The sequence below is a fragment of the Bos indicus x Bos taurus genome, chromosome 22 (genome assembly GCF_003369695.1).
Source record: "Bos indicus x Bos taurus breed Angus x Brahman F1 hybrid chromosome 22, Bos_hybrid_MaternalHap_v2.0, whole genome shotgun sequence".
Taxonomy (NCBI): Eukaryota; Metazoa; Chordata; class Mammalia; order Artiodactyla; family Bovidae; genus Bos; species Bos indicus x Bos taurus.
In genome coordinates, this window is record NC_040097.1 from 28,602,392 (window position 1) to 28,629,565 (window position 27,174).

The window sequence follows — 27,174 nt, forward strand, 5'->3', positions numbered from 1 at the left end:
CCCTCAGGAAAGCTTTGAAAAGCAGTTTCACTAAGTAAGGAGATAAAATGAAAACAAATATAAAACATTTTTTTTTTTCGCTAGTACCACAGTATAAATCAAAAGTTGTTGGCTACGATATGGAAAAGAAGGGTTCTTGCTCACTCAGTGGCACCAGAAATTGGTACAACTTTTTGGAAATTCAATGTCCTTCCCAACAAGGTATGTATCTTCCAGAAATTCTCCCACAAATGTTTTACATAAGGATGTTCATGGTAACCTCTGTCTTAGTAAAATCTAGAAACAACCTAAATGTTTATTAATAGGGGATTGGTGAAATTAATTGAGGTACATTCATACCATTGAATACACAATGGTTATAAAAAAATAATGAGATAGATCAGTATCTAAAATATGTAAGTAAATACATTTCAAACTAAGATGTATAGAATGATCTCACCTCTGTAAAATTTTACATTACTGTAGTATGTGAGTCATATATGTTTAGAAAATGTATGGTGAATATACACCATTAATAAAAGACTTTGACTAAAAACCATGCGTCTCTATAAAAAAAATGTATGGACTTACTTTAACCATAAAAAATTCTATGGTTCCCCAATGAATACAAATACTGCTTTAAAAAAATATTTTTTTGATCACTGACCTAGAGCCAGACATCCTGGAATATGAAGTCAAGTGGGCTTTAGAAAGTATCACTACAAACAAAGCTAGTGGAGGTGATGGAATTCCAGTTGAGCTATTCTAAATCCTGAAAGATGATGCTGTAAAAGTGCTGCACTCAATATGCCAGCAAATTTGGACAACTCAGCAGTGGCCACAGGACTGGAAAAGGTCAGTTTTCATTCCAATCCCAAAGAAAGGCAATGCCAAAGAATGCTCAAACTACTGCACAATTGCACTCATCTCACATGCTAGTAAAGTAATGCTCAAAATTCTCCAAGCCAGGCTTCAGCAATACGTGAACCATGAACTTTCTGACGTTCAAGCTGGTTTTAGAAAAGGCAGAGGACCCAGAGATCAAATTGCCAACATCCTCTGGATCGTGGAAAAAGCAAGAGAGTTCCAGAAAAACATCTATTTCTGCTTTATTGACTATGCCAAAGCCTTTGACTGTGTGGATCACAATAAACTGTGGAAAATTCTGAAAGAGATGGGAATACCAGACCACCTGATCTGCCTCTTGAGAAATCTGTATGCAGGTCAGGAAGCAACAGTTAGAACTGGACATGGAACAACAGACTGGTTCCAGATAGGAAAAGGAGTTCGTCAAGGCTGTATATTGTCACCCTGTTTATTTAACTTATATGCAGAGTACATCATGAGAAACGCTGGACTGGAAGAAACACAAGCTGGAATCAAGATTGCTGGGAGAAATATCAATAACCTCAGATATACAGATGACACCACCCTTATGGCAGAAAGTGAAGAGGAACTCAAAAGCCTCTTGATGAAAGTGAAAGTGGAGAGTGAAAAAGTTGGCTTAAAGCTCAACATTCAGAAAACGAAGATCATGGTATCAGATCCCATCACTTCATGGGAAATAGATGGGGAAACAGTGGAAACAGTGTCAGACTTTATTTTTCTGGGCTCCAAAATCACTGCAGATGGTGACTGCAGCCATGAAATTAAAAGACGCTTACTCCTTGGAAGGAAAGTTATGACCAACCTAGATAGCATATTCAAAATCAGAGACATTACTTTCCCAAGAAAGGTCCGTCTAGTCAAGCCTATGGTTTTTCCTGTGGTCATGTATGGATGTGAGAGTTGGACTGTGAAGAAGGCTGAGCACCGAAGAATTGATGCTTTTGAACTGGGGTGTTGGAGAAGACTCTTGAGAGTCCCTTGGACTGCAAGGAGATCCAACCAGTCCATTCTGAAGGAGATCAGCCCTGGGATTTCTTTGGAAGGAATGATGCTAAAGCTGAAACTCCAGTACTTTGGCTACCTCGTGTGAAGAGCTGACTCATTGGAAAAGACTCTGATGCTGGGAGGGATTGGGGGCAGGAGGAGAAGGGGACAACAGAGGATGAGGTGGCTGGATGGCATCACTGACTCGACGGACTTGAGTCTCAGTGAACTCCGGGAGTTGGTGATGGACAGGGAGGCCTGGCGTGCTGCGATTCATGGGGTCGAAAAGAGTCGAACACGACTGAGTGACTGATCTGATCTGATCTGATTTTTCCAGTGTCTGTTGCATTTGTTACAATATTACTTTTGTTTTAAGTTTCAGTTTTTTGGCCACAATCATGTAGGATCCTAGTTCCCTGACTAGGGATCAAAGCTGCACCTTCTGCATTTAAAGGTGAAGTCTTAGGCATTGGACTGTCAGGATTTCCCTGGCAGTGAAAGAAGCAAGACCCTATGGTCCTTGCCACTGCTCCCTACCCCTGCCCCCCCACACACCATGGCCTCTGTCTGTCTATTGTCTTTCGTAAACTTTAGTCAAAGAGCGAATTTAATCAGAGAAATGAGAAATGCGGAAACAAAGGAAAACAAAGGAGGCTAAATAATAATAATGTAGTCATTAAGCACAGTCAAGGACCTTAAGATCTTTCTCAAGGGCTATAGATAATATTCTGTGCCATATCCTGTGATATGTCTTATAGATACTAAAATACCAGGTGGAGAAGTTAACTTCACGATGACCAGACTGTACTCACAACATTCGTGTTACTGTTCAGTCGTCCAGTTGTGTCTGACTCTGTGACCTCATGGACAGCACCACGCCAGGCCTCCCTGTCCCTCACCATCTCCGGAAGTTTGCTTAAGTTCACGTTCATTGCATGAACATTTCATGATGATGCCATCTAGCCATCTCATCTTCTGATCCAAGACATAAGCTTCCACAGTTCCTAGAACTGGCCTCAGAGAAATGGGAACAAATGAACTCTGGGAAGATTAACTATACCTCAATCAATCAAGATGATGCTGGTCAGACCAGCAATGACCAATTTGAAGATGACTGTCAGAGCGGACTTGTGCCATTTCTGCCAGTAGCTCCCTCTTTCTGTCTATAAAAGCTCTTGCCCCACTGGTTGCTGGTGAGGCCACCACCCTCACCACCCAGTTGCCGGCATCTGAAATAGAGCAAACTTCCCTTTCCACCAATGTGGCCTGTTTATTGGCTTTTGGGCAGCGAGCAGCCAGACTCCACCACACACTCTTTGGGTAACAGCAGTAATTGCGTCAGTAATGGCTAGTAGTCATCATTAAACAGACACAAAAATAATACTCGTGCAGAGACACTGCTACATGCCAGGTGCTGTGACACAAGGCTAAACTAAACACATTCCTGCTCCCCAGAAACACTGTACACAACAGCCTGGATCAGATGTTTTGAATAGGAAGTTTTTAAAAAATCACATATATCCTTGCTGTAGGCAATTGAAATTCAGAATGACTGAAGTAAAAGAAGCAGAAACCTTTCCCTTTGTCTACTGACCTTTCCCTGGGGTAAACGTTATAAATGGTTTGGTCTATGTATTTCCAACCCTGTTCTCTCATGTACAAGAACATAGATACACACTTCTCACATTTATTTATGTCTTTTTGTCTCTCTGTTATGTGCCACATGCTAAGTCAGTTCAGTCGTGTCTGACTCTGTGCGACTCTATGGACTATAGCCTGCCAGGCTCCTCTGTCCATGGGATTTCCCAGGCAAGAATACTGGAGTGGGTTGCCATGCCTTCCTCCAGGGAATCTTCCCAACCCAGTGATCGAACCTGTGTCTCTTACATCTCCTGCACTGGCAGGTTCTTTACCACAGGCACCACCTCTATAGACACATACATACACACACACACACACACACACACACATCCTGTATAGTGTTCTGTCTTTTGTGTTTATTTTCACCCCAAAATAGATCAGTGACAATTCTGGGAGGCTGTGACGTATAGGTCTACTTCACTTTTTCTACTGATGTCACAGAATCCCATGTTTTGGAGGGATTATCATTCTACTAATCATCCTCCTATTCATGTCTCCACTGGTTTGCTATTTCAAATCATTCTGCTATGAAAATCCTTACACATGTTCCATTACGCCCTTCAGACAACTTCCTGAAATGGAAATGTTTGATCAAACAGGGCACATATCTTACGTTTTGATTAGATACAACTAAACTCTTCTATGAAAAGGTTGTAACAATTTATCAGATTATAATTAAATTCTGCTTCAAAATATCCACCTCATCTCTTATCCTTATTTAAGATAACTTCATTGAGATGAGAGAGGAAGTGAGTATCCCATTTCTAACATTTGTCTTTTTTGGCGTATTTCAGTACCAAGGCCTTTTCCCTAAACTACAATGTACTGTGTTCTAGTCGTTCTGCCGGGGTCCAGCCCCGGCTGATCCAGGGTATTTGAAGCGGGGATGGCGATGGCGAGGATCAGGATACAATAGCTTCAATTAGATATTAATTAGAGATGTAAAGAGTAATAGAATGAGGATAGCTCAGTAGGAAAATTCAGTGGAGAAAAGAGGCTGAGTAGCTTGGTTTACGCGGGAGACCAATAAAACTTCAAGACAAGAAGTTTGCACCACTTACGTAGGCCACAGGCATCCTTCCGTTCTCCCGAAGGAGAGGAGACACTGAGGCCTCCCCGGTCGGATCTTAGAAGCCCAGGCAAAATTAGTAAGCTTGGTGGGTTCCGCGCTCCAGATGGAGACTCAGCCAGAGTGAGACAGCGAGCGACATGGGGAGACCAGCATTTCGAGAAACTGATCCCAGTTCTTTATTTTCCATGGTCTACTTTTATACACTGAGATGTTATGCAAAAGTCACGCGGGGTCAGCAGTCCTGACTTATCAAAGTCAGGTGCTTCATACAAATGTATACAGAGGTCTTAGGGGTGTTACATCATCTTCTGGCCAGGGGGCCTGCTGACAATTTATGACCCTCTCCTTGTGACAGCGGTCAGTCAACCAGGACACTTATTTCTCCAGGGGTGATTATTCTCAAAACAGATGCCACCCAAATAAAGTTACATTCCTATAGGGTGAGGGTGTAGTGGGTTTTAGTTAAGGAAAGAATTTACTTAGCCTAAGGTCTAATGTGATTAATATCAAAGGTTAATACTTATTTCTTCTATATATTCATTAATGTGTGTAAGGGCAGGGGATATGGAGACTTAGCAACAAACATTGGCTCAACAAATGAAAAACCCTTCACCAATACAATTTCTAATCAGCCCATTATACTTATACTAATAGTTTTCTAACTTTTCTAAGGAACCTGTTTTTAGAAGGTTTAAAGCATCTCGTGCCTCTCATGGTTGGGAGGCTGTGAGCAATCACATGTGGCCAGACAAGCCTGTCAGGCAGGCTAGAGAACCTTCAGAGGAGTTTGTAGGTTAAAACACTCTTGTCACGCCCAGGAGTTTTTATTAACTGGAGCTCTAGTTTAACTCCTTCTCCGAAAGAGGTGGTGGGGGACAGCCCCCTGTAAAGTCAGAGGTGTAGGTGGGAGCACAAAGTAGTAAAGCAGGCAGGCTCTGGTTATGGGGGTAGATGCTCGAGGATTTCCAGGGGGACTCCTGAGGCTCGATCCCGCCTTTGCGTATGTCAAGCCTCCTTCCTCATGACCTTTGCCACCAGCGGAGTGCCTCATTCTGGCCCCCAACAATGTTCTAGACACCATTATGAGCAGTCACAAGGGCATCCTTTCCCTTAAACCTGGCAACAGGGACCTCCCTGGTAGTCCAATGGTTAGAACTCTGTGCTCTTAATGTACGGGGCAGGGGTTCAATCCCTGGTCAGGGAGCTAATATCCTATATGCTGCATGGCATGGCCAAAAAATCAAAACTAAACAAAAAACAGCTGGCAACAGTATGATGATATATTATGTTCCCATTTCATAGATGAGGAAACTGAGGCTCAAAAGAATGAGGTATTAAGCTTTGGGTGATACAACCAGGAAGGCATAAGGAACAGGATTAGAGCTCATATTTATCTGATTCCAACATCCTTAGCTCCCAAAGGGTATGTGCAAATCACTCAAAGGAAATAGATAAAGCTGTTCATCTCATTACATGTTCCATTAAAACAGACTGATGTCATTAATATCTGTAAATAATAAATGAAGCTGCATGGGCCAAGGAAGGCTGCTTCCTCTTTTTCCTCACAGGTCCCTCAAGCTCTTAACTACCCACCTGGTCCTCCTTGGATGGAGCTGCTGGGGAAGGGGTAGACGCAAGAGCTGCACTTTGAGTGAATTGCCCTACTGCTGTTTACTGACCACCCAGCAGCCTCCAGTATGGCAGCCCATGCCAAGGCCTCACTTCACAGATCAGTGAGCTGAGCCAATGCAGAAGGTGACCAGGAACACACGACCAGTTCTCTGATTTTGTATTTTCTTCATTTTTAAACCAAGGGAAACAAGTGACATTGTTGACCAAATCTTCATTTGCTGGACTTCATCAAAATTGATAGCAACTTCCTGAAGAATACAATCTATTATGGAACCCAACCATATTATTGGTACTAGATATTTACTTCAGGGCTATAATATAAATTTAGAAGTGATGTTGAAGATTAGGGGAAGAAAAGTGATGTCTGGTAAATATTTGGCTCGTGGTCTTATTTTGGGGAAAAACTTCAGATACAGTGACATATATAAACACACATGCACATATGTGTACGTGTATTTATACATTTTTCATATATACATGTATACACACACATATGTTATTTATTTACACATTTAAGTGTGACCTATTTGACGCAGAGAAAGTATACCAAAAAAGAGGGTGGGGAAGAAAAGGATAGAAAGACATAATTAAATACTTAAAACACACAATTCACAGCATAAAGGTGTGGCAAGTTTTTGCTATATTTGTGACCTAATGTAATGCCTGAGCCTGAAAAAAAAAAACTTAAACTGATGCAATTTGGTAGTGAATAAAGGGCACTGTTCAGACTCTGGCACTAACATCTCAGAAAAAATTTTTTTCAAACTCAGAGTTGGTTTCTGAAGTTTATTAAAGGAAAAATACATTCACTAAAAGAAATCTCATTTCCAGAAGGAATTTGACAGGAAAAAATCTCATGAGCTTAGCTGGAACTATATCTGGCATCAATACCTAGAAAGATTAATATACAAAATCTTAAGGAAGGAAAGACCCCATAAATTTAAATATGAGTTGATGGTTAAAATTCTTCATATCCTGAACCAAACTGCTTCAAACTTAAAACTCTGATTACATTTAAAAGCTGATATTTAACTATTGGTTAAAAGTAAGTGCACTTTGTCTTCAGGAAATATTTTGTAAATGCCTCATATTCCTTTTTGTTCTGAAAGATTATGCTGCTACTGCTGCTAAGTCACTTCAGTCGTGTCCGACTCTGTGAGAACCCATAGACGGCAGCCCACTAGGCTCCTCTGTCCCTGGGATTCTCCAGGCAAGAATACTGGAGTGGGTTGCCATTTCCTTCTCCAATGCGTGAAACTGAAAAGTGAAAGTAAAGTTGCTCAGTCGTGCCGGACTCTTAGCGACTCCATGGACTGCAACCCACCAGGCTCCTCCATCCATGGGACTTTCCAGGCAAGACTACTGGAGTGGGTTGCCATTGCCTTCTCCGAATGATTCCGTCATTATTTGAGGTTGATAATTAGACACCATAACCCAGCTCTTGTAACTCAACGGGTCAAACTCTCTTTATATTGTCTGTGCTTGCAGAATTTTAAAAAGCTTGGACATAGCCAAAGACTTAGGGATAGCAAGCTTTTAATTAAACACTAATGAAGAGCAGAAAGAAAGTTTTTTTTCCTCCCAGGAATCCAGGCAAATCCAAAGGGTCCATCCATCCTTATTTCCAGGGGATGGGAATGATCTGGGCCAGGGTCAGAATGATAATCAACTTCCACAGAGTGCCACGAAGAGAAAGCCAGGGGTCTGAAACGTTTGTCAGCATTGGTCAGGCCAAAGAGGGCACCTTCCAGAGCTTAACCACAGGGCCGGGCACAGGAAACAGAGATCACTTGACAGTCAGCGCTGACGAGAACTGCAGAAACTGCCAGCTTCCACACCCTGGGCTGGGCACGGGCGGGGACTTGCAGCTGGTAGAACACAGAAGCCGGGGTCCCTGACTGACCCTGTTTTACAGGGGTGGGAGGAAACATCTCACTCTGCTCTCTGCCCTCTGTTTCCTTAACGGAATGACTTTCAGAGAACTACTCGCAATCAGCTTACACTGGCTTGGGGCTATTTTCCATAATGAAAAAGAGTAAACACACACAGACACAAATCCATTTCAACACACACGGCCTCGTCCTGGATGTTTCCAAAACTTTATAGACTGTAAACATTCTCGTTGGACAGAGTCCCCTTCGTGCAGCAGCCTCCTGCTCCAAATTCCTAGCTTCTTCCTATAGCACGTGCGGCCACCATTCCAGCCCACCCCAGTACACTGTCCCTCGGCTGGGCATCAGAAACGGCCTCCTGACTGCTCTTACCATTCCCCACCCTTCCCCGCCACAGTGGCTAGAGCAAGTTTCTTAAAATGTAAAGCAGATCCCTTTGTTCATTTGTGCTGCGCTTAGCATGTCGGACTCTTTGCAACCCTCCAGGCTCCTCTGTCCATGGGATTCTCCAGGCAAGAATACTGGAGTGGGTTGCCATGCCATCCTCCAGGGGAACGTCCAATCCAGGGATCAAACCCAGGTTTCCCGCATTGCAGGCAGATTCTTTACCGTCTGAGCTACCAGTGAACCCCAAAACTTCACTGAATGTGGGGCTCGAACCCACGACCTTGAGATTAAGATTCTCATGCCCTACTGACTGAGCTAGTTTGTTCATTTAGTCAAGAACTATTTCTGAAGGAATATTATGTTTCAGGAGCTGAGGACACTGCAGTGAACAAAGCAAAGTTTCTCCACCTCATCAGCTAACATTCCGGTTGGGGAAACACAGTAAGCACCTAAGCAAATAGATTTCCTAACGTCAGGTGGTGATAGGGTTACAGAGAAGAATAAAGCAGAATAAGAGAACAGCCTGGGGTGGCCTCACTGGTTGGGTGGCATCTGAAGAAAGATCTGCAGGAAGTGAAGGGGGAAGCATGTCTCGTGACCCTCTGGGTGACAAAGTTCCAGGCAGAGAAAATGCCAAGGGCAAAGGCTCTGAGGATGGAATGCATTGGCAGGGCTGAAGGAACAGCAAAGAGGTCCGTGTTGCTGGAGAAGACTTACAGAGAGAAAGAGCATCTCAAGTTGAGACCAGAGGTCAAGGCAGCTCACTGACACAGATTGGTGGTTGGCCAGAGGTGGGCTTCCCAAGAGGCTCAGTGATAAAGAGTTGGCCTGCCAATGCAGGGGACCCAGGAGATGTGGGTTTGACCCTGGGGGTGGGAAGATCCCCTAGAGTAGGAAATGGCAACTCACTCCAGTAGTTTTGCCTGAAAAATTCCATGGACAGATGAGCCTGGCAGACTGCAGTCCATGGGGTTGCAAAGAGTCGGACACGACTGAACACACATGCAAAGGCAGGGCTTGGAGGGTGGGTGAAATGGGCGAAGGGGATCAAAAGGCATAAACTTTCTAAAATAAATAGGTCAAGGGATGTAATGTACCACGTGGCACTATAGTTAATAATATTGTATTGTATGTTTGAAAGTTGCTAAGACAGTAGCTCTTAAAAGCTATCATTATAGGAACAAAAAATCTGTAACTATGTGTGGCGATGGAAGTTAACTAGACTTATTGTGGTGACCATTTCACAATATATATAAATATTGAATCATTATGCTGTACACTTGAAACAAATATAATGTTATATGTCAACTATTAACTAGAATACACACGCATACACAAATACAGTGAATAGAATGCTAACATCAGTAATAATAAAAAGACCAGAAGTTGAGCGTGTCTGCTGGGGGTGGTTGGTGAAGGACACTAGAGAAGAAGGTATCCATTATGCAGCAGCTGGTAGGTTAAAAGTGAGACGGGCTTTTTCTGAGTTGTTAGTCATTACAGGGTTCTGAACAAGACGATGGATGACATGATCTGACTTAACATTTAACAAACCACTCTGGAGGCTGGGCTGGGAGTAGACTGTAGAGGGAAAATGGCATTAGTCATTCAGTCTCAATGGGTTTATTAATACCTGCTGTGACTACAGGGTTGGGTAGAGGCAGAGATTAGAGGCCGGAAAAGTGCTAGAAAGGACTCAATGAAGGCACACGTGGAAAAGGAAGAGGCTGACTGGTTTGCAAACCACGCCCATTCCATGCAGTGGCTGAGGGATGGATTTAGACAGATCTGAATCCTCCCTCTTTGCTCTTGGCTAAGTGACTTAACATGCTAAACAATGTTTATGTCTGCCAAGTGGGTTTTATAGTGCCTACTTCATGTCATTGTTAGGAGAATTAAATGAAATGGTAAATATGAAATGCTTAGGGAATTTCCCAGTGGTCCAGTGGTTAGAATATGGTGCTTTCCCTGCCGAGGTGCTGGGTTCGATCCCTGGTCAGGGAAGTAAGATCCTGCAAGACGTGCAGCGTGGCCAAATGCTTAGCGCTATGTCTGACAACATATAAAATGTTCATTAAGTAAAAATGACACTCCTTAACTGCTGATTTTGAGCCAGGTACCCCAGAGAGACCTTTATTATGTAATCTTGTGTTGTCCCCTCAACAATCCCAAGAGGCAGGCACTATTATAATACCATCCCCATCACATAGGTGAGAAAAGGGGGCACGAAGAGAGCATGTAACTTGCTCATGACACACAGCTAGTATATGTGGGCATTTGGGTTTAATTCCTGATCACAGTTTGCACTATTCATGACTAGCATGATAATTTCAGGCTTTAGGATCAACTTTGTAAGGCACCCAAACATTTACATTGGAAAAGCTACCTTTTCTGAATCCATATTACACTTTTATATCAAACTTAAAATGTACATCTTATTTTATCTTTTGTATAAGAAACAAGTTCAGAGCAATGAAGTCACTTGGCCCAAGGTCACACAGCAGGTAAGTGATGAAGTCTTGATTTGTAACCCAGGCCCAGCTGACCAAAGCCCATTTTATTTCTCTCTTTTCTCTTTTAGCTAATAGGCATCTAATCACATTTTAATGAGACTAACTAATTCCTGTAAAAATGTTTGCTGGCTACTTTACCCAAGCATAGCATGATGCCTGTAATAGCGGTCTCCTAAGCAGTTGGAAATTTAAGAATCACATCAGAAGAGCACTTACACGGATGAGAATGCCATCAGTAAGTGGGGCCCCAGAGCCTTTATACATGAGAATCTAGGGCTCTCGGTCATACCAGAGTAGGGTTCAGGGTTGAGAGAGAGAAAGTTTAATGCCTTCATCTTGGAGAAAAAAAGGAAACAATTAAACATTTATGAGAATCTTTGCCTTCAAAGAATAAACGAAGAAGACAACAGCATTAGGAAGACAGAGTCTCTGATAAAATGCTTGCCATGAAACCATGTGAGCACAGGATCTCTGTGCAGTGGTCAGTGGGCCCCTTTCCTACTTGCTACATTAGACTCTAGTTCTTAATTTGGAGAAGAGAGAGGATGTTGGAGCCAAGGCTTCTGCAGATTTTAAAAGCTCCAAAGGTTATGCATATGCATAAGATGGTGAGGACTGCACATATGAAGATAATTGTGAGAGATTCATCCATCCATCCAACCATTAGTTCATCTGTTCATCTAGCCATCAACCATCTTCCCATCTGTCTGTCCATCCATTCTTTTATCCATCCATCCATTCATCTATCCACCCAGTCATCAGTTCAGTCCAACCATTTGTCCATCCACCCAAGCATCTGCCCATCTGTCTGTCCATCCATCTCCTTGTCCATCCACTGTCCATCTATCCATCCATGAATACATCCAACACTGTTTTAGTGCTTTCAAATATTAATGCATTTTATTTTTATAACAATCCTGGGAGCATAACTCTTAAAGGGAGGCACTATAATTAACCATATTTTACAGCAGAAAAAAGTTTTAAAAAATATTTTTTAGATGTAATTTAAAGTCTTTATTGAATTTGCTACAATATTGTATCTGCTTTTTATATTCTGTTTTTTTTGCTCACCAAGGCATGTGGGATCTTAGTTCCCAAACTAGGGCTTTAACCTGCACCTCTGATATTGGAAGGCAAAGTCCCAAACACTGGACTGCCAGAGAAGTCCCAGAAAAAAGTTAATGAGAACAATCTCTGAGAACTCACATAGCTAACAAAAGGGAAGTTAGGATTTGAATTCAAGAAGTTTACACATTTCATTTTTAAGCACTCAGCTATGTTTTCACCCAATGTTTGTTGAGCAAATAAGTGAATAAATGAGATACTACCTTTATATATCTTTTTAATAAAGCTGCAAGTCAGGGGCAAAAGGCTAAGTGTTTTATATACTTACTAGCTAATAAGACGTGATGCTGAATCATGATATCATTCATGAGCTTTAGAGCTCGGTTCAAACTTCAGCGCAATGTCTTATTAGCTAATAAGTATATAAAACCAATGAGGTGGGATTCATGATATCATCTTGAAGAGTGATTGTAAGGACAGAAAATATAAAGGCACAACATCTATTAAAGCCAAAAATCTAGTAAGTCTCCCTTTTAGTATATACTCTGGAGAAGCTCTTGCTCACAAGCACAAAAAGACAAACACAACCTTTTCAGTGTAGTATGTTGGGGACACTAAAACTTTGCCAACAACCTAAATGTCCATCAACAAGAGGTTGGTATGTTTAAGGCAATGGAATATAAGAGTTAAAATGAATTTAGAGACAGGTCCCAAAAGCCTGTTGAGAGAAAAATAAGGTAGCAGAATGACACATCCTTATTTAAATTTTACAAACACAAAAATAATATATATTGTTTATAGATATAAATATATGCGGCAAAATGAGAAAGATGTGCCTGGGGATGAAAACCATGAAATTCAGAATAGGACTATTTTTAGGGAGAAAGGAGAGGTAAAAACATGGTTTCAACTGATTCTGTAAATTTTTATCATATTACAAAAAAAAAGTATCGAGAGAAAACATGGTAAAATATTAAGATGCCTTAAAACTAAGTGGTGGGTATATGGGTTTTTACCTATATTATCATTTATACTTTTGTATATTGAAATATTTCCCCAAAGATATATTTCTTTAAAAAAAGATAATACATGTAAAGTACCAAGCACAAGGCGGAGCACAGAGTAGCTGCTTAATAATTAGTAGCTATTTGTCAAGACAGTAAGACGATATAAAAACGCTAGTTAAGGAGAAAATAATTACTTAAGCAATGAGCTTTGCCCACACACAAAATTCAAGAAACTAAAAATGATTAGGATAATAGGAGGAAATGGTTCTATTTAATTTACCATATTGACCAGTTTCTCTCATGGCTAAAGTTAATTTCACGAATGTCAGAATTTTTATCTTTTAGGTATGTATATGCACACACACATATATAATTACTTATGGATTTTAATTTCAATTTTTTTATCCCATTTGAGTCATTCACACTTTTCCACAACCAAACTGGACATCCCAAACATAATGTTCAGAAGAAACATAAGTAGGGGACGAACAGGAAGTTATTTTATGCTGCAGCTCCACCAGGGAAAGATGGAAGGAGAAAAACAAACACCAACCTGAAAAGGGCAAGAGAGTCTATTCTTAACTTGATGTTTTACAGACTGTACAACATGGGTTCAAAAAATGCTTTTTAAAGATCCTGCGACTGATTGTGCTGATCTTGAATCATACAGTCCTTTAGAAATTTATTTATGCTAAACAATGGGCTCAAATGTTAAGATAGTTTTCTTATCAATTTTTGGCATCCCAATTTCCTCAGTGGTAAGTAGACTCATATTTCCTTTATCAACCAAGTTTTCGCTTCTTTCTGTATGTGTTGCTACTATAAACTAACTCCATGGTTGCACAATTCATTCAACAGAGCATAAGAGCCAGTTGGGAGACTGCCATGTTTTAAAGCTCGATTCTTCATCCTTCACATCAATGCAATCCCTTTACTTTACTTCCTTCCCACTGGCCCTGCCACAGTTCAGGTTTTGACCCTAGCACCTGTCGGGCAGATATTTGCATAATATGCTGTGTGATGAGCTGCCCAGACTTATTCCATCAGCTGCCTAGAGATTTTTGAGCTGTCATCTCAGATTTTATTTAAGGAATTAAAGAGAGAAGTCTACTTCAAGAACATACCACTGACTCAAGGGCAGCCCATCTCCAATGATGGGGTGATGAAGGTGGGGTGGGGACACCCAGACCTCTTGTTCCAACTGGAGATAACTTTTAGGTTCAGAGCCACCGGTGAGGTCAGCTGGAGTCTTTGTAAGCCTGAACTGTAACCCAGTTTCTCTCTCTGTTCAATCCTACTTCTTTCTATTCTCTCTACAGTAGAGATCCTCAGAGCACTCTCTAGTAAACTTCCTGCTTGTTAATCTGTTTCAGAGTCTGCTTCTTAAGGAACCAAATCTGCACCAACATTCATGCTGTTCAGTGGAAGGACTGGTTTCCCTGGACCTTGTGGTCGAGTGAGTGATGTGACCAATGACTTGAAACAAGTGACATGAGTTACTTAGAGACCAAGCACTGAATTGCCAGTGCAAAGCCCTGAAGAGCTCTTCACTCTCTATTATGGCAACTGGCAATGTTCAGGAACATTCTGTGAACCTGAGTGACAGTGATGAGCAGAGCTTCCAGGCAACCTGCAATTGGACAGGTAGTCTGAACTGAAAATAAACTTTTATTTCTTTAAGCCATTAGGATGTTGGGACTGTTTGTTGCCATAGTAAAACCTACCCTATTCTGAGCAACACACATACATCATTGCAACAGCCTCCTAAGGTCCCCTCCTTTCCTGCTCCACTATGCCCCCACCCTTTGCATCTATCAGCCTCACTCCTGCCAGGGACAGTTCTAACTTAACCCGTCTCCTGCCCTCAAGGTTCTGAAGAAAAACATCAAATCCTAATCTTAAAATAAAAGACCATTCAAATTTGGATGTTATCCCCAATAAAACCCTGTCTCTGACTTTGTCTCTCTCTCTCTTTCCTCGTGCATGTGTGCTAAGTTGCTTCAGTTGTGTCCAACTCTTTGCAACTCTATGGACTGTAGCTCACCAGGCTCCTCTGTCCATGGGATTCTCCAGGCAAGAATACTGGAGGCGGTTGCCATGCCCTCCTCCAGAGGATCTTCCCGACTCAGGGATCGAACCCGCGCCTCTTATGTCTCCTGTATTGGTAGGTGGGCTCTTTATCACTAGTGCCACCCGGGAAGCCCCTCTTTCCTCATCAACCTTAAAAACTCGTTATAACCATCCCCCTACCCTAGAGCTTGTTTCCCCACTGAAACGGCCTGAAATGCCTGCCCATCTGCCTTTCTCCACCTAACTCCAACTTGTCCTTTCAACTTCAGCTGGAGAATCACTTCCTGTAGGAAGTCTCCTTGGCTTCCATTATCCCTCCCTGTTGGCTTTACTCCTGTCTGATTAAAACTCCCTAAGCACTTGAAGGACCCAGGTAAAACCCTTCCACAGAGTTTCATTTTCTTAAATGTCTCCCCTACTTGACAATAGACTCCTTGAACACAGGAGACAATCTACTTGACTTTGTCTTACTAACACCTCGGCACAGGAACTGGGACATAGTAAGCACCTGATAATTATTGTAGGTATGAATATATGGACAAACGAATGACTCAATCTGTAACTCCAACCATGTTCTACAGCGAAGGACCTAGCAAAGGCAGACTGAACACTGATCCTGCATATTTGTTTATTAATTTCCTAGAGACTAGGTTTTTTATGAGAAAATTCTTCCATATTCCTTCAAGTTCTATTTCTCTATGATTAAATTCTAAACTTTTCTTCCTCCAGCATTCTCTGCCCAATATATTGTTTTTTCTAGTCTGAGGACTGGCAAACTTTCTCCATTTTAAAAAACCTAATAGTAAATATTTTCAGCTTTGTGGCCGATACATTCTTTGTATCAACTATTCAACTGGAACTAGTTGAGTTACAACAATTTGGTTCTGCCATTGTTTTTCAAAGAAGCCATGGACAACATGTAAATGAACGAGTAGGGCTGTGGCACCCACTCCAGTACTCTTGCCTGGAAAATCCCATGGATGCAGGAACCTGGTAGGCTGCAGTCCATGGGGTCGCAAGAGTCGGACACGACTGAGTGACTTCACTTTCACTTTTCACTTTCCTGCATTGGAGAAGGAAATGGCAACCCACTCCAGTGTTCTTGCCTGGAGAATCCCAGGGATGGGGGAACCTGGTGGCTGCCGTCTATGGGGTCGCACAGAGTTGGACACGACTGCAGTGACTTAGCAGCAAGCCAATAAAATTTTATTTACAAAAACAGGAGGCAGGCCAGTCTTCCCCTGTGGGTTGTAATTTGTCAGCCCCACTTCTGCCCTCTGTAATTCCGGGGGCTCTGGAGAGTGGAAGGTGGGGCCAAGCAAAGGATGTATGGTTTGAAACGTACACAGGTCACTGAAAGCTCAATGAACGACTGCCATTTGGAGACTTGGTCTTCCATAACCAATATGGCGGGATGCAAAGTTCAGGTGTTAGTGATTTATGGGTCATCAGAATCTTGGAATATAAAGAGATTATCTCTTCAGAGACCCTATCGCTAGCTGCCTGCGACCTCCTAGATTTTTGTACGGGCCATCAAAAATTGTGGATCTACTGTGTGGAATACAAGCCCAGATACCTAAGGTCTACCCTACATTGGCTGTGTGGGAGATTCCATAGTCTCTCTTACTGAACATTTTTGCATATAAAGATGGAAATTCAGTTTCCAGAGAATCAGTCTCACTTATAAAAACAATAATTAAAACCCTAAGCAATCCTTTATCAGATACCTTCTTCGGGTCTGGTATTCAGTTCTTTATGTACCTGACAGCTAACGTTTATTTATGTCCTTGTGCCACTCAAGGCATTCAGTGTTACACACATTATCTCATGAATTTTTTACACTATCCAGAATGCCAAGGCTTCAGTTCTCCTCTCTTACTCAGGAGGAAATGGGGCTCAGAGAGAAAAAGCAATCCACTCAAGGTCAGATTTGCTCAAGTTGGAGCCCACAGCCTCTGCCGTGATCTGGCATGCCTGCTGCCCATCACTGCCAGCTGTCTGCCCCAGGGGGCTAACCCAGTCTGTTATGGTCACTGAAGTACCCTAGATTCTGTCCAAAGTGCCTCCTCCTGGAGGCAAATGACTCCATTCAGGGTTTGCAAGAAATTCTACCTTTGAGACGTTGGAGATGAAAGGAAAACATATCCCAAGTAACAAACTGAGGGCTTTGTTAGAACACGTCACACTTAATAAAAAGCAGAGAGTGTTGATCCTTTTTCAACGACACTCTCCCATCATTTTCCGCCTCAACTGTTTGTTAAGCCTAATTAATTGTGATACCGCAACCCATCTGGGCAAGATAAAACAAGAGAGATATATCAGCTTTTAATACTCAGCCCTAAATGGAAGAGTGAATGTCCCATGTCTGCTATGTCGACCAAATTCAAATCTTTACTCATCAAGCAAGTCTTTGTTAAAAGGCAGCCTTGGTGCAGCCTCAGTCTGCTTTTTATTTAGTTGCATGACTACAGAAATGCCTTGTAGCTAGTATCTTTATTATTCATGGTTTCTGGCAAATTAAGTCTCTAGCCTCTCCAATATCTAGGAGTGGAGGAAGTATTCAATTCCAAAGAAATTATGCCTTCCCGGCTGTGCTGGCCAGGCAATGATGTGGTTGCCAAGTTCCTTACGAATAGGTAGGGATCTTATTTCACTTATAGTATATGAATAAACAAAACACCCCCTGGGGACTGCCAGGTATTTTGTGTAATGGATCTCTCCTGCCCCACCCTCACTCTTCAGTGACTGAATCCTCAATTTTCTCACAAACAAGACTACTGAGACTAGAAGCAAGTGTTTAACCAACACTTAAAAAAAAAGAAAAAATGGGTTCAATAAAATATGTAACCCTACGGTGTTTTAAGTTCACATGCCAGAAACATGAGTAGCACAGTAGAGCATTCCCCTATGAGTTTTAGAATGTATAATTATGGGAGAGCAATACAGGTATTCTAATGATGGGCCTCCTACCCCCGTAACTTGAATACATTACTGTCGCAAGATACTTACAAATATATTTGTGCATCCGTGTTTGTACTTACCTTGAAAAATAATCATTTTATTTAAAGAGCTCTAGATTTGAGATTCTGGTAATGCAGTGGACACTGACTCATCCCTCCACTCCCCCCGACACTGTCTGGTAGCTTTGTCATCTGGCTGGGGCCAACTTCACTCTTGGCTTCAGAAATGATGCGGCCACCCCCAGTGGCCTAAGCCAACCGATGAAATTTAGGGTTTCTCAACCTTCTTGTTCATTATCACTCCCTTAAGGAGTGTTTGAAGATATTTATGTTGTTCGCTAGTCACCTCACCCTCCAAATTCCACAAGTAGACTGTATATCTGTTCATGTATTGTATGTATATCTATGCTTTATACACAAAGATTAAGTTGGGTTTTTTTTTGCCTCCCTCTCATCCCTAGAAAATGATTTTGGCCTGTTGGGGGCCATATCATTCCCTTTGAGAATGCAGGAATTATGTTTCCACTCCCTGTGCCAATCAGTGCACGGCAGTAGGGGTGAGAACAGACCCTAAACTGACTCGTCATAGTGCAAATTGGGAAATTATTTTTTGATAGTTGATGCCTTTGAGAAATCCTCTTTCTTTCTAAATGGGTTGATATGTGGGCCTACGTCCTGGAACTACTTTGGCTATCTGCTATCACGAGGAGGAAACCAAATAACATACAGCCATTGCATGAACAAGATAAGGCTGAAAGAATCATGGAGGACAACCAGAGTGCCCTGATCAAGCCATACCTGAAGTTTATCCTACTCCTAGATTTTTCAGTTGTGTCAAAAGTCCCTACTGTTTGTTTTGCAGGTTACTTTGAGTTCATTTTCGTATTGCAATAAAAATAGCCCAACTGGTAGAGCAGATAACATTTACTGAATATGTCCTAAAAACTCTCAGCACTGTCAATTAAGTCTTGCATCAACCTCTAGAGTTTGTACTATTATATTTCCCATTTTATAAACAATGAAACAAGAGTAGTAAAATTAAATAACTTACTCATGACCATACATAGGTGGAGGCAGCGTTTGCTCCTGTGTCTACTTAACTTGGAGTAAAAGGTATTAACCAGTCTATTTTATGGCCACTCAGGTCTATAGAATTTATATTTCTTGTTCAAATTTGAAAGACATTAAAGGAAATTTCTTTGCTAACAACTATGTTGTACAATTTAAAAATCTATAGTTCTCTCAAGTTTTAAAATATTTTAAAATTATTTCCAAAGACATGAACTTTGACTACTTAAGGCTCAATACTTGTAAAACAGCATCGCCGACTCAATAGACATGAATTTGAACAAACTCTGAGAGAGTGAAGGACAGGGAAGCCTAGTGCGCTGCAATCTGTGGGGTTGCAAAGAGTTGGACACGACAGAGCAACTGAACAGCAACAAAGATGGTCATCATTATTTTAGGTGTTTCTCCTTATCATTACGAGAGGGTACTGGCTCCGTCACGATCCATTTTATAGAAGAGAAAACCTATAGTTCAGTAGGTTCAAGTTGCAGTTCTGCTTAAAAGTAATTACGGATCAACCTTATAAAGAACGTGTGGAGTCTCAGGCTTCTGAAACTGTCATTTTTGAATGGCTCACTACCAGGAGAAGAGGTAAGCTGTGAGTCCCTGGAGTCTTTGGGAGAGGGGCACAAGGGTTGCATGGTTAACCAGAGTACCTGTGCTCTCCTTTTGAAACTTTCTCACATGTTAAAAAGTGAAAACATAACTGGATCAGGGTCACTTCTCCTGCAGACCAAACTGAACAATGATTTCCCCAAAGAGAAAAAGGCTGAGAGGCAGACACACCTCTGACTCCAAAGAGCCAGGTGATCTGTGTCATGTGACCAGATGGGCTGTCTCCACAGCTCCATAATCCTTTCAAACTGCCACACGCTGCCCTGGTTCTCAACCTGGCTTCTGGAGTCTTTCAAAATGCGAGACATCTCAGGCACGTTATCCAAAGCAGAGTCGGGAAAGCACAAACCTTTCCCACAGTTTAACAAGGATGCCGTGGATGTCAGGGACGACAAGGCCACGCCGGTTCCCACAGTTGGATCCCAGGTGCTGGTCTTTGTCATTTTGCCTGACTGATGGAAGAAAATGGCTTATCAACACTAGCAGCTTGATCAGATATGGCACTCAATAGAATGACATATGAATTAGAGCCACACTGAGAACATGGTCAGAGTAGGGAGAATCCAGGATCTGCAACAAAGCTGATTCTTCATTGCAGGAAAGAAAACGTGGTGCTATACTTTAAACTCCAGGTAGAAGCTTCCTAAATGCAATGTCGATTAAAAAAACACCTCAATGATATTAACAGCCAAAGCACAGGACTTCTAAATCCACAAATGACTGTTTTTAAACAATGAAGGGAAGCTACAGCCCCAGAGAGACTGAACAAAGTTGCAGCATTTTTTGCCTGCAGGACGGGACCTAGCAGAGAAATAAAGAGGCTGTGTTGTGTGACAGGGAGTAAATCCAAACGTTAGCATTCCAACGCTCAGCCAGGCCACCACACCCCTCCCCAGCCCGTCATCCTCCTGCAAAAGTGTGCACAATTTGCTGTCCTTCCTTCCAAAAGCCAGCAGACACAGAATCAGCTTTTCCTGGCGCTGCCTTGCAAGCTGAGGCTGCCTGATGGAAAGGCAAAATCAAAGGGAAGAGTGTGAATCCATAAACTAGTGTGAAATCCTTGTTCCCTGAAATGCCTACCTTCACCCGCAATGAAATGAAAAGGAAGGAATCATGTGAATGTCAAAGTTGCTCCCTGAAGAGGCTCTGCTGCAAAGCTACAGCTTTCTGAGCTAAGTGCCCTGCCGGAACACCATCACTCTGTAACAGATGTCTGCAAAAGCAAAGGTAATTCACTGAGGGTGCCCCTTACACATTGGGGGAAATTCACAAGCTTTGTCAGGCAGCAGTTACCTACAGTGGCTCAGCTTTTGACCCAAGAGTCGAGCAGTCGGCTAGGAGTTGAAAAAGAAAGCGGTGGAGGGAGAGGGACAATAAAATCATACAGGTGGAACCGGTTTCCCAGGAGCGCCAGGCATCCCGCTAGGGCCCTCGGGCGCCGCGCGCCCGGCTTACCTGGTACACTTCCCGCAGCCCGCACCACGTCCGCAGCACCTGGTGGCAAGCCCGCAGCCTCTCTGTGTACCATCTCCGCAGCGTGGACACGGTCAAGTTCCACACGAAGCGGCTGCCGCTGAACAGCAGGTCCTCCACTCCGCACATGAACACTGAAGCCATGCCTTCTCCTTCCCGCTGAACCCGGGGGTGCCCTGGGGGCTCCCGCAGCTGCAGCCCAACGAGCCCGATTGCAGCGGCCCGGCCTCCTGGGCTCCGGACGCCGGCTTCTGCGGGCCGCCAGAGGTCAAGCCTTCCCCCAAACTGGTCTTTCACGGCGCGTCCCGGCCAGGCTCGGGCGGCATGCCCCGGGATTGGGCGCCCGCCAGCCAACGGCTGCGACGGGCACACAGAAGCCCAGTGTCCACCCCGCCCGCTTGCTGGCAGCGCCGAGAGAGCTGCGCTAAGCTCCGCCAGGCGAGCCCTCGGTGCTCCCGGGGCGCGGGAAGCCCGGACCAGCGAGGACTCCCCCTGGCGCTCCCCGAGTGCGCTGGGCAGCGGGGGGAGTGGAGCGACTCTTTGCAGGCAAACAGGAGAGCTGCATCTCAGCGCACTGGGCTTGCACGTCCTGCACACACCACACACACGCGCGTACACACACCAGTCCCAATCTCCGAATCCGCTTTGGGGAGCACCTTACTTTACACTACAGGGTTTTTGCTTGGCATCTGCCTGCACTGATAAATATCTCCCGGCAGCCAGAGATGCAGGAGGGAAAAAAAAAAATTCTCCGAAGCATCCCTTTGGACCCCACTCCCGAGGGAACAGCCCTGAACGTTTCCTTGGTTGTGCTGAAGCCACAAGGTGAAGATACCAGTCTCAGAGCAACAGTGTGCTCCTGATTGCAGAACCTGCCTTTGCTCCTAACTCGAGGGGTCTCAGAGGAAATAACCTGCCTATTGCCAGCCAGAGAGCAGACTCCCTCTACCCTGGTATTGTGCTAATTCCAAGGCAGCAGTCAGCTCATGAGAAACACAAAGACCGTTCTTAGTCTCTAGCTAATAGTTCTTTGCTGGGAAATAGAAGCACACAAGAGAATCCTTGATTTGGTTCTGGAAGATTCAGCTTCTGCACAGGTGTAGCAGCCAATGCTAGCATAAACCTGCACAGGCAGATAGTTTATTTCCACTCATAAGCAAAGAAAGCTGTTCCACCACTCATGAACTCACCAGATAATGAATGTTTTTGTTTTTTTTTTAAGTTCTCCCCCAGGAAATTGATAGTCCCAAAGGCATTTGGAAAAAGGAGCCCAAGGAGTCCCACATACCACTAGTCTCTATTTTCCTCTGAAATATGTGCAGATTTCAGTCCCAAACAATAGTATAACATTGCTCACAGCAACAGGACCACAGCAAATTTCAGGGTGGTGGTTTTTCCTGAATCCATCCTTAGGACAATCGTCTGTATTTTACCGGCGTTTAACACCTGGGGTGTTATCTTTGCTATTAAGTGGCAGAAAGGTAAAGGTGCCAAAGCCTTTCTCGTGAACTAGTTCAGAAGGTTTCAGAACAGACTATCGACAAGTCAAATCAGCTTTATTTCAGGTTTCAAATGTGCCTTGGGAATCTTAATTCAGGCAAAACTCAGCCAGTCGAACACAAAAAAGTTGTCCTCAAAGTGCCTGGTTTTCAACGTGATCATAATTGGGGAACTTTTAAAGGATGTTTCTTTTCTTACCTTTTACTATGTGTTATTGCTAATAAAATTGCCTAAGAATTTTTGTTGAAATAGTTAAGAGGACATTTGCCCTGATGCAAGATTTGCACACCTTTCTTCACAGTTAAGTCTGCTCTATGTGTTCCTTAGCATTAGCATTTTGATGATATTTTCCAAGATAATGGTCACAGTGTTTACACAGAAAATACTAGGTCCCACTGAGTCAAAAGACAATGAACCAAGTATAGTTTGAAAATGAAATGTCATCCTTCTAATGGAAAACTACTGAACTTCAAAATGGGCCTATGAGTATAAGTAGATGATGGTGGTACGTTTTTATTTTTTTAAACAATGCAGTGTGACTGTGTTCTCGGAAATGGGCAGCCAAGGGAATACCAGAATAAAACCTACAACAGGTCAATTATCTCTGTCTCATGACACCATACTCTCAGAAGAGATGCTCTAGATACACCGTGGCAATTATCTACCTGTGCATTGGCCTGTCAGTGGTCAATTCCAACCTCAGTGATTTGCATTCAAGGTTTTCAAAGTCAGTTCTTAAACTGTTTTCTAGACAATGGGGTGTGGTAGTACAGGGGTTCTCATAGTGTAGTCCCTGAACTGGTAGCATCAACATCACCTGGGAACTAGATGCAAGTTCTTGGGCCCCCTCCAGAATCAGAGTATGGTCAGGGAATCTGAGGTCTCACTTGGCTTCTGGGGGATTCTGACTCTCACTGAAGATGGACAAGCACTATTGCAGGGCATGGCAGTTAGGAGCTAAGTCTCCAAAGAGACTTAAATCCTTGCTCCTGAAGACCTGTGGCATCCCTCACAACTTCCTTAAAGTCACAAAGCCTCAGTGTCCTCATCTATAAAACAGGGATAATATTGCAATCTACTACATACCATTTTGGAAAAGAGTAAGTAAAACACACTGGGTTTCCCTGGTGGCTCTGTGGTAAAGAACATCCGTGCCAAAGCAAGAGACGTAGGTTCGATCCCTGGGTCAGGAAGATCCCTTGGAGAAGAGAATGGCAACCTACTCCAATATTCTTGCTGGGAAATCCCATAGTCAGAGGAGCCTAGTGGGCTACAGTCCATGAGGTCACCAAGTAACAGATGTGACTTAGCGACTGAGCATGAACACAGATGAAATATGCTATGACTGGCAAAAAATAAGCGCCCAAAGAAAAAAAAAAGATCACCACCACCAAAATTAGGAATTGTTTCATTTTTTGGTACTTAGATAAAATGAAAAAAGAAATGAAAGTTGTTCAGTCATGTCCGACTCTTTGTGACCCCATGGACTATATATAGTCCGTGGAATTCTTTAGGCCAGAATACTGGAGTAGGTAGCCTTTCCCTTCTCCAGGGATCAAATTCAGGTTTCCCCATCACAGGCAGATTCTTTACCAGCTGAGCCACAAGGGAAGCCCAAGAATATTGGAGTGGGTAGCCTATCCCTTCCAGCGGATCTTCCCACCCCAGGAATTGAACCGGGGTCTCCTGCATTGCAGGCAGATTCTCTACCAACTGAGCTATCAGGGAAGCCCCTTAGATAAAATAGTACTTGTAAAACATGTTTAAAAAAATTTATCTACTGATTATCTACATCTGGTTTCCTATATCTTTCTGTGTGTTGGAGATTAAAGTTGGCGGTCACTTGGTTTTGGAGGGTGCTGGTCTTTAACCTCCAAGTTCCCTCAAAAGCTCTTTGAAGCTGGATCTTCCCCATCACACAGCCAACCTTTCCTGGGGAACTGGAGAAGCAGTAGATACTCCAAGCTGGACGCAAGAGAAGAAAAGACATTTTGTACCCACCAATATAAACATGGATGCTGCTTCTTATCCAAACAGCTTTCTTCTGCAGAAGGAGAAGTTCAAAGCTCTAGGTAAAGACCACTTTGAGAGGGAATGAACAGTAAGTTCTTCACACCAGGGGCTGACAGTGGGTGGCAACTGAACCCAGGTGTGGAGCAGGGGAGAAAAGAATGATCCAAGTGTGGCATCCTTCTGAAAATGGACAAATCATGCCGGACAAACCAGCTCCCAGACACACACCCTTGAAGCTGGTCTAAAATTTCCTGGGGAAAGGGAGCTAAATCAAGCTGACTTCAAAATTATCTTGCCTTTTTTTTTTTTAATTTAAGAAGAGGACTTTTTTTTCCCCCTCTCTAGCAAAAGAGTTCCTTGCAACACACTGTAATTTCCTGCAGCTCTCTCCGGAGGCTTAAAAAGATGCTTCAGGTGACAGCATGGCTCATACTCCTGGGAGCTCTGCTGCAGACGTAAAAGAGAAATTGTCATTATCCCTGAGGCTCCTGTAGGTTCTCCTTTGAGCAATCAGCAGGAAGAAGAGCACAGTGCCAGGAGGCCAGCACAAAATGCCAAGCCCTGTCTCTGGAAAGAGATAAGCAGTTCTATCACAGTGGCTTCCAGAGGTCCCCTCTGCCCATCAAAGAGACAGAGTCCATTGCACGCTGGTGGATATTTTTAAACTTTCGTCTCTCCACAGCTGAAAAGCCAGTGTGGCTGAATTCTGACAGACCATGTCTGACACAGGGCTTGAGGGGGATGAAAACACGGTCTGGTTCACTGGCTCTCAATTAGGGGCAATTTTGCAAACCCGCCTACAATGTCTGAAGGCATTTTGGGGGATGCTACCAGCCTCTAGTGGGTAGAGGTCAGAGATGTTGCTCAACATCCTACAATGCCCAGGGCAGCCCCCAAAACAGACAGCTCTCCTGCCCAAAACATCAATGGTGTGGACACCAAGGAACCTTGGTCGAGTTCAACCCACACCCTGCTCTTCCTCCTCTCACAGGACTTGTTGGGGGAAACATTCTTCCCTCTTGCTGTTTTCTCCCAAAAAGCAGATTGGAGATGTAACAATCCCTCTATAAAGGTTTTCATACGCTCACAAAGAGCTGTAATGTACTCAAAGCCCATTGAGAAGAAACCGGAATGCCATTTCCTATCATTTTCACATAGCCCTTTAAAAAATATTTATCATAAAAATGAGGCATAGTCATTTTAATCATAAGCTATTTATCTTTTGGCATTTTAATTTTCGGCTTTATCATTCCACTTAAATCGCAGGCTCCTTAGTAGCATTGAGGACTTTCTTTGGCACAGGACAAAAACAATCCCCCCTACATCGACCCCAAAGTGGAATGCTGATTCCTCCAGTGGGCCTTGAGTTGCTACAAAGTCTCTCATCACACATAGAATGAGAAAACTGCCCTTTGTCATTCCCCTTTTCTCTATTGGACTGTAAACTTTTTGAGGAGTCTCCACAGGTGAGTGGAGGTGGGTGGCTGAGTGGCCCTCCTTGTGCAGGAGTGTATCCACGCACTGGGAAACGTTTGGTGACCTTAGGCTCTGCTCACTGCACACCAGTAGTGTCCCCAGTCATGATGCCATCAACAACAAAAAGCACCTCCACACACTTCCAATGACTCCAGGTGGGGTGGTAGCCACGCCCATTCAGAAACCACTGCTGGAAGCTGGGCAAGGGCCTTATTCATACTTGTTTCCCTGGTGGCTGGCACATAACGGGCAATCAATCAATGGTTATTGGACTGACAGATGAAAGACTGTTTGTCTCAAGAGTGAATATAGAAAGAAGTTCATCCATTCCCAAAATACACACTCTTGTTCATTAAAAAAAATTACGTATTGAGTTTGCACTACATGTCAGTCGGGGAACTGAGTGCTTAGAACGCACGAGGACAAAACAGAGACGATTTCTGTCTAACAGGGTCTTAGAGAAGGGTGAGAAAGGCAGACATCTGAAGAAGTTATACACAGGAAGCAGGCAGCGCCAAACAGTTACAATAGAGACACATGATGAAGGATGTCGGGGACAGAGGGAGGGCCAGGGAATGCCTCCCTGAGGACATGTTGCTGCAGCTGAGAACTGGAGGCTGAGGAGGGGAGAGCTTGGTGACGAGGGAGGGGACACAAATATCCGGCCAAGGTGGAATGAGCTGTTAAGAACAAGGGCTCTATGGCAAGAGGGATCCTGGATTTGAGGGATGGGAGGGGAAAGGGTTAGAGAGGTTGCTTGAGAAGTAGAAGAGCAGCAAAGTCCAGCTGAGATGTGGCTGCAGAGTTCCAGAGGTGAGAGAAGAAAGGGCTTAACCAGGATCACAGGAATGTCAACATAATGACGTCTACAGGTCCCCCAGATTGGGCCTTACCTATAGGGTGAGAGTTTGACGGGCCAAGGTGCCCTTTCCAATGCAA

At 43.3% G+C, this 27,174-nt stretch overlaps 1 protein-coding gene across 2 annotated transcripts in view; it reads right to left on the minus strand.

The window, feature by feature from the left end:
• FRMD4B (FERM domain containing 4B) overlaps window positions 1-27,174 on the minus strand; it is a 360,291-nt gene that overhangs the window by 174,202 nt on the left and 158,915 nt on the right. Inside the window, exon 1 of one of the 2 annotated variants that reach the window (XM_027523804.1) lies at window positions 21,229-21,650. The exons of the other annotated variant lie outside the window; for it this stretch is intronic. Within the exon in view, the coding sequence (XP_027379605.1) occupies window positions 21,229-21,390 (162 nt within the window). The 5' untranslated portion in view covers window positions 21,391-21,650. Of the gene's footprint in view, window positions 1-21,228; window positions 21,651-27,174 lie in introns of those variants that run through there. 2 annotated transcript variants of the gene reach the window in all.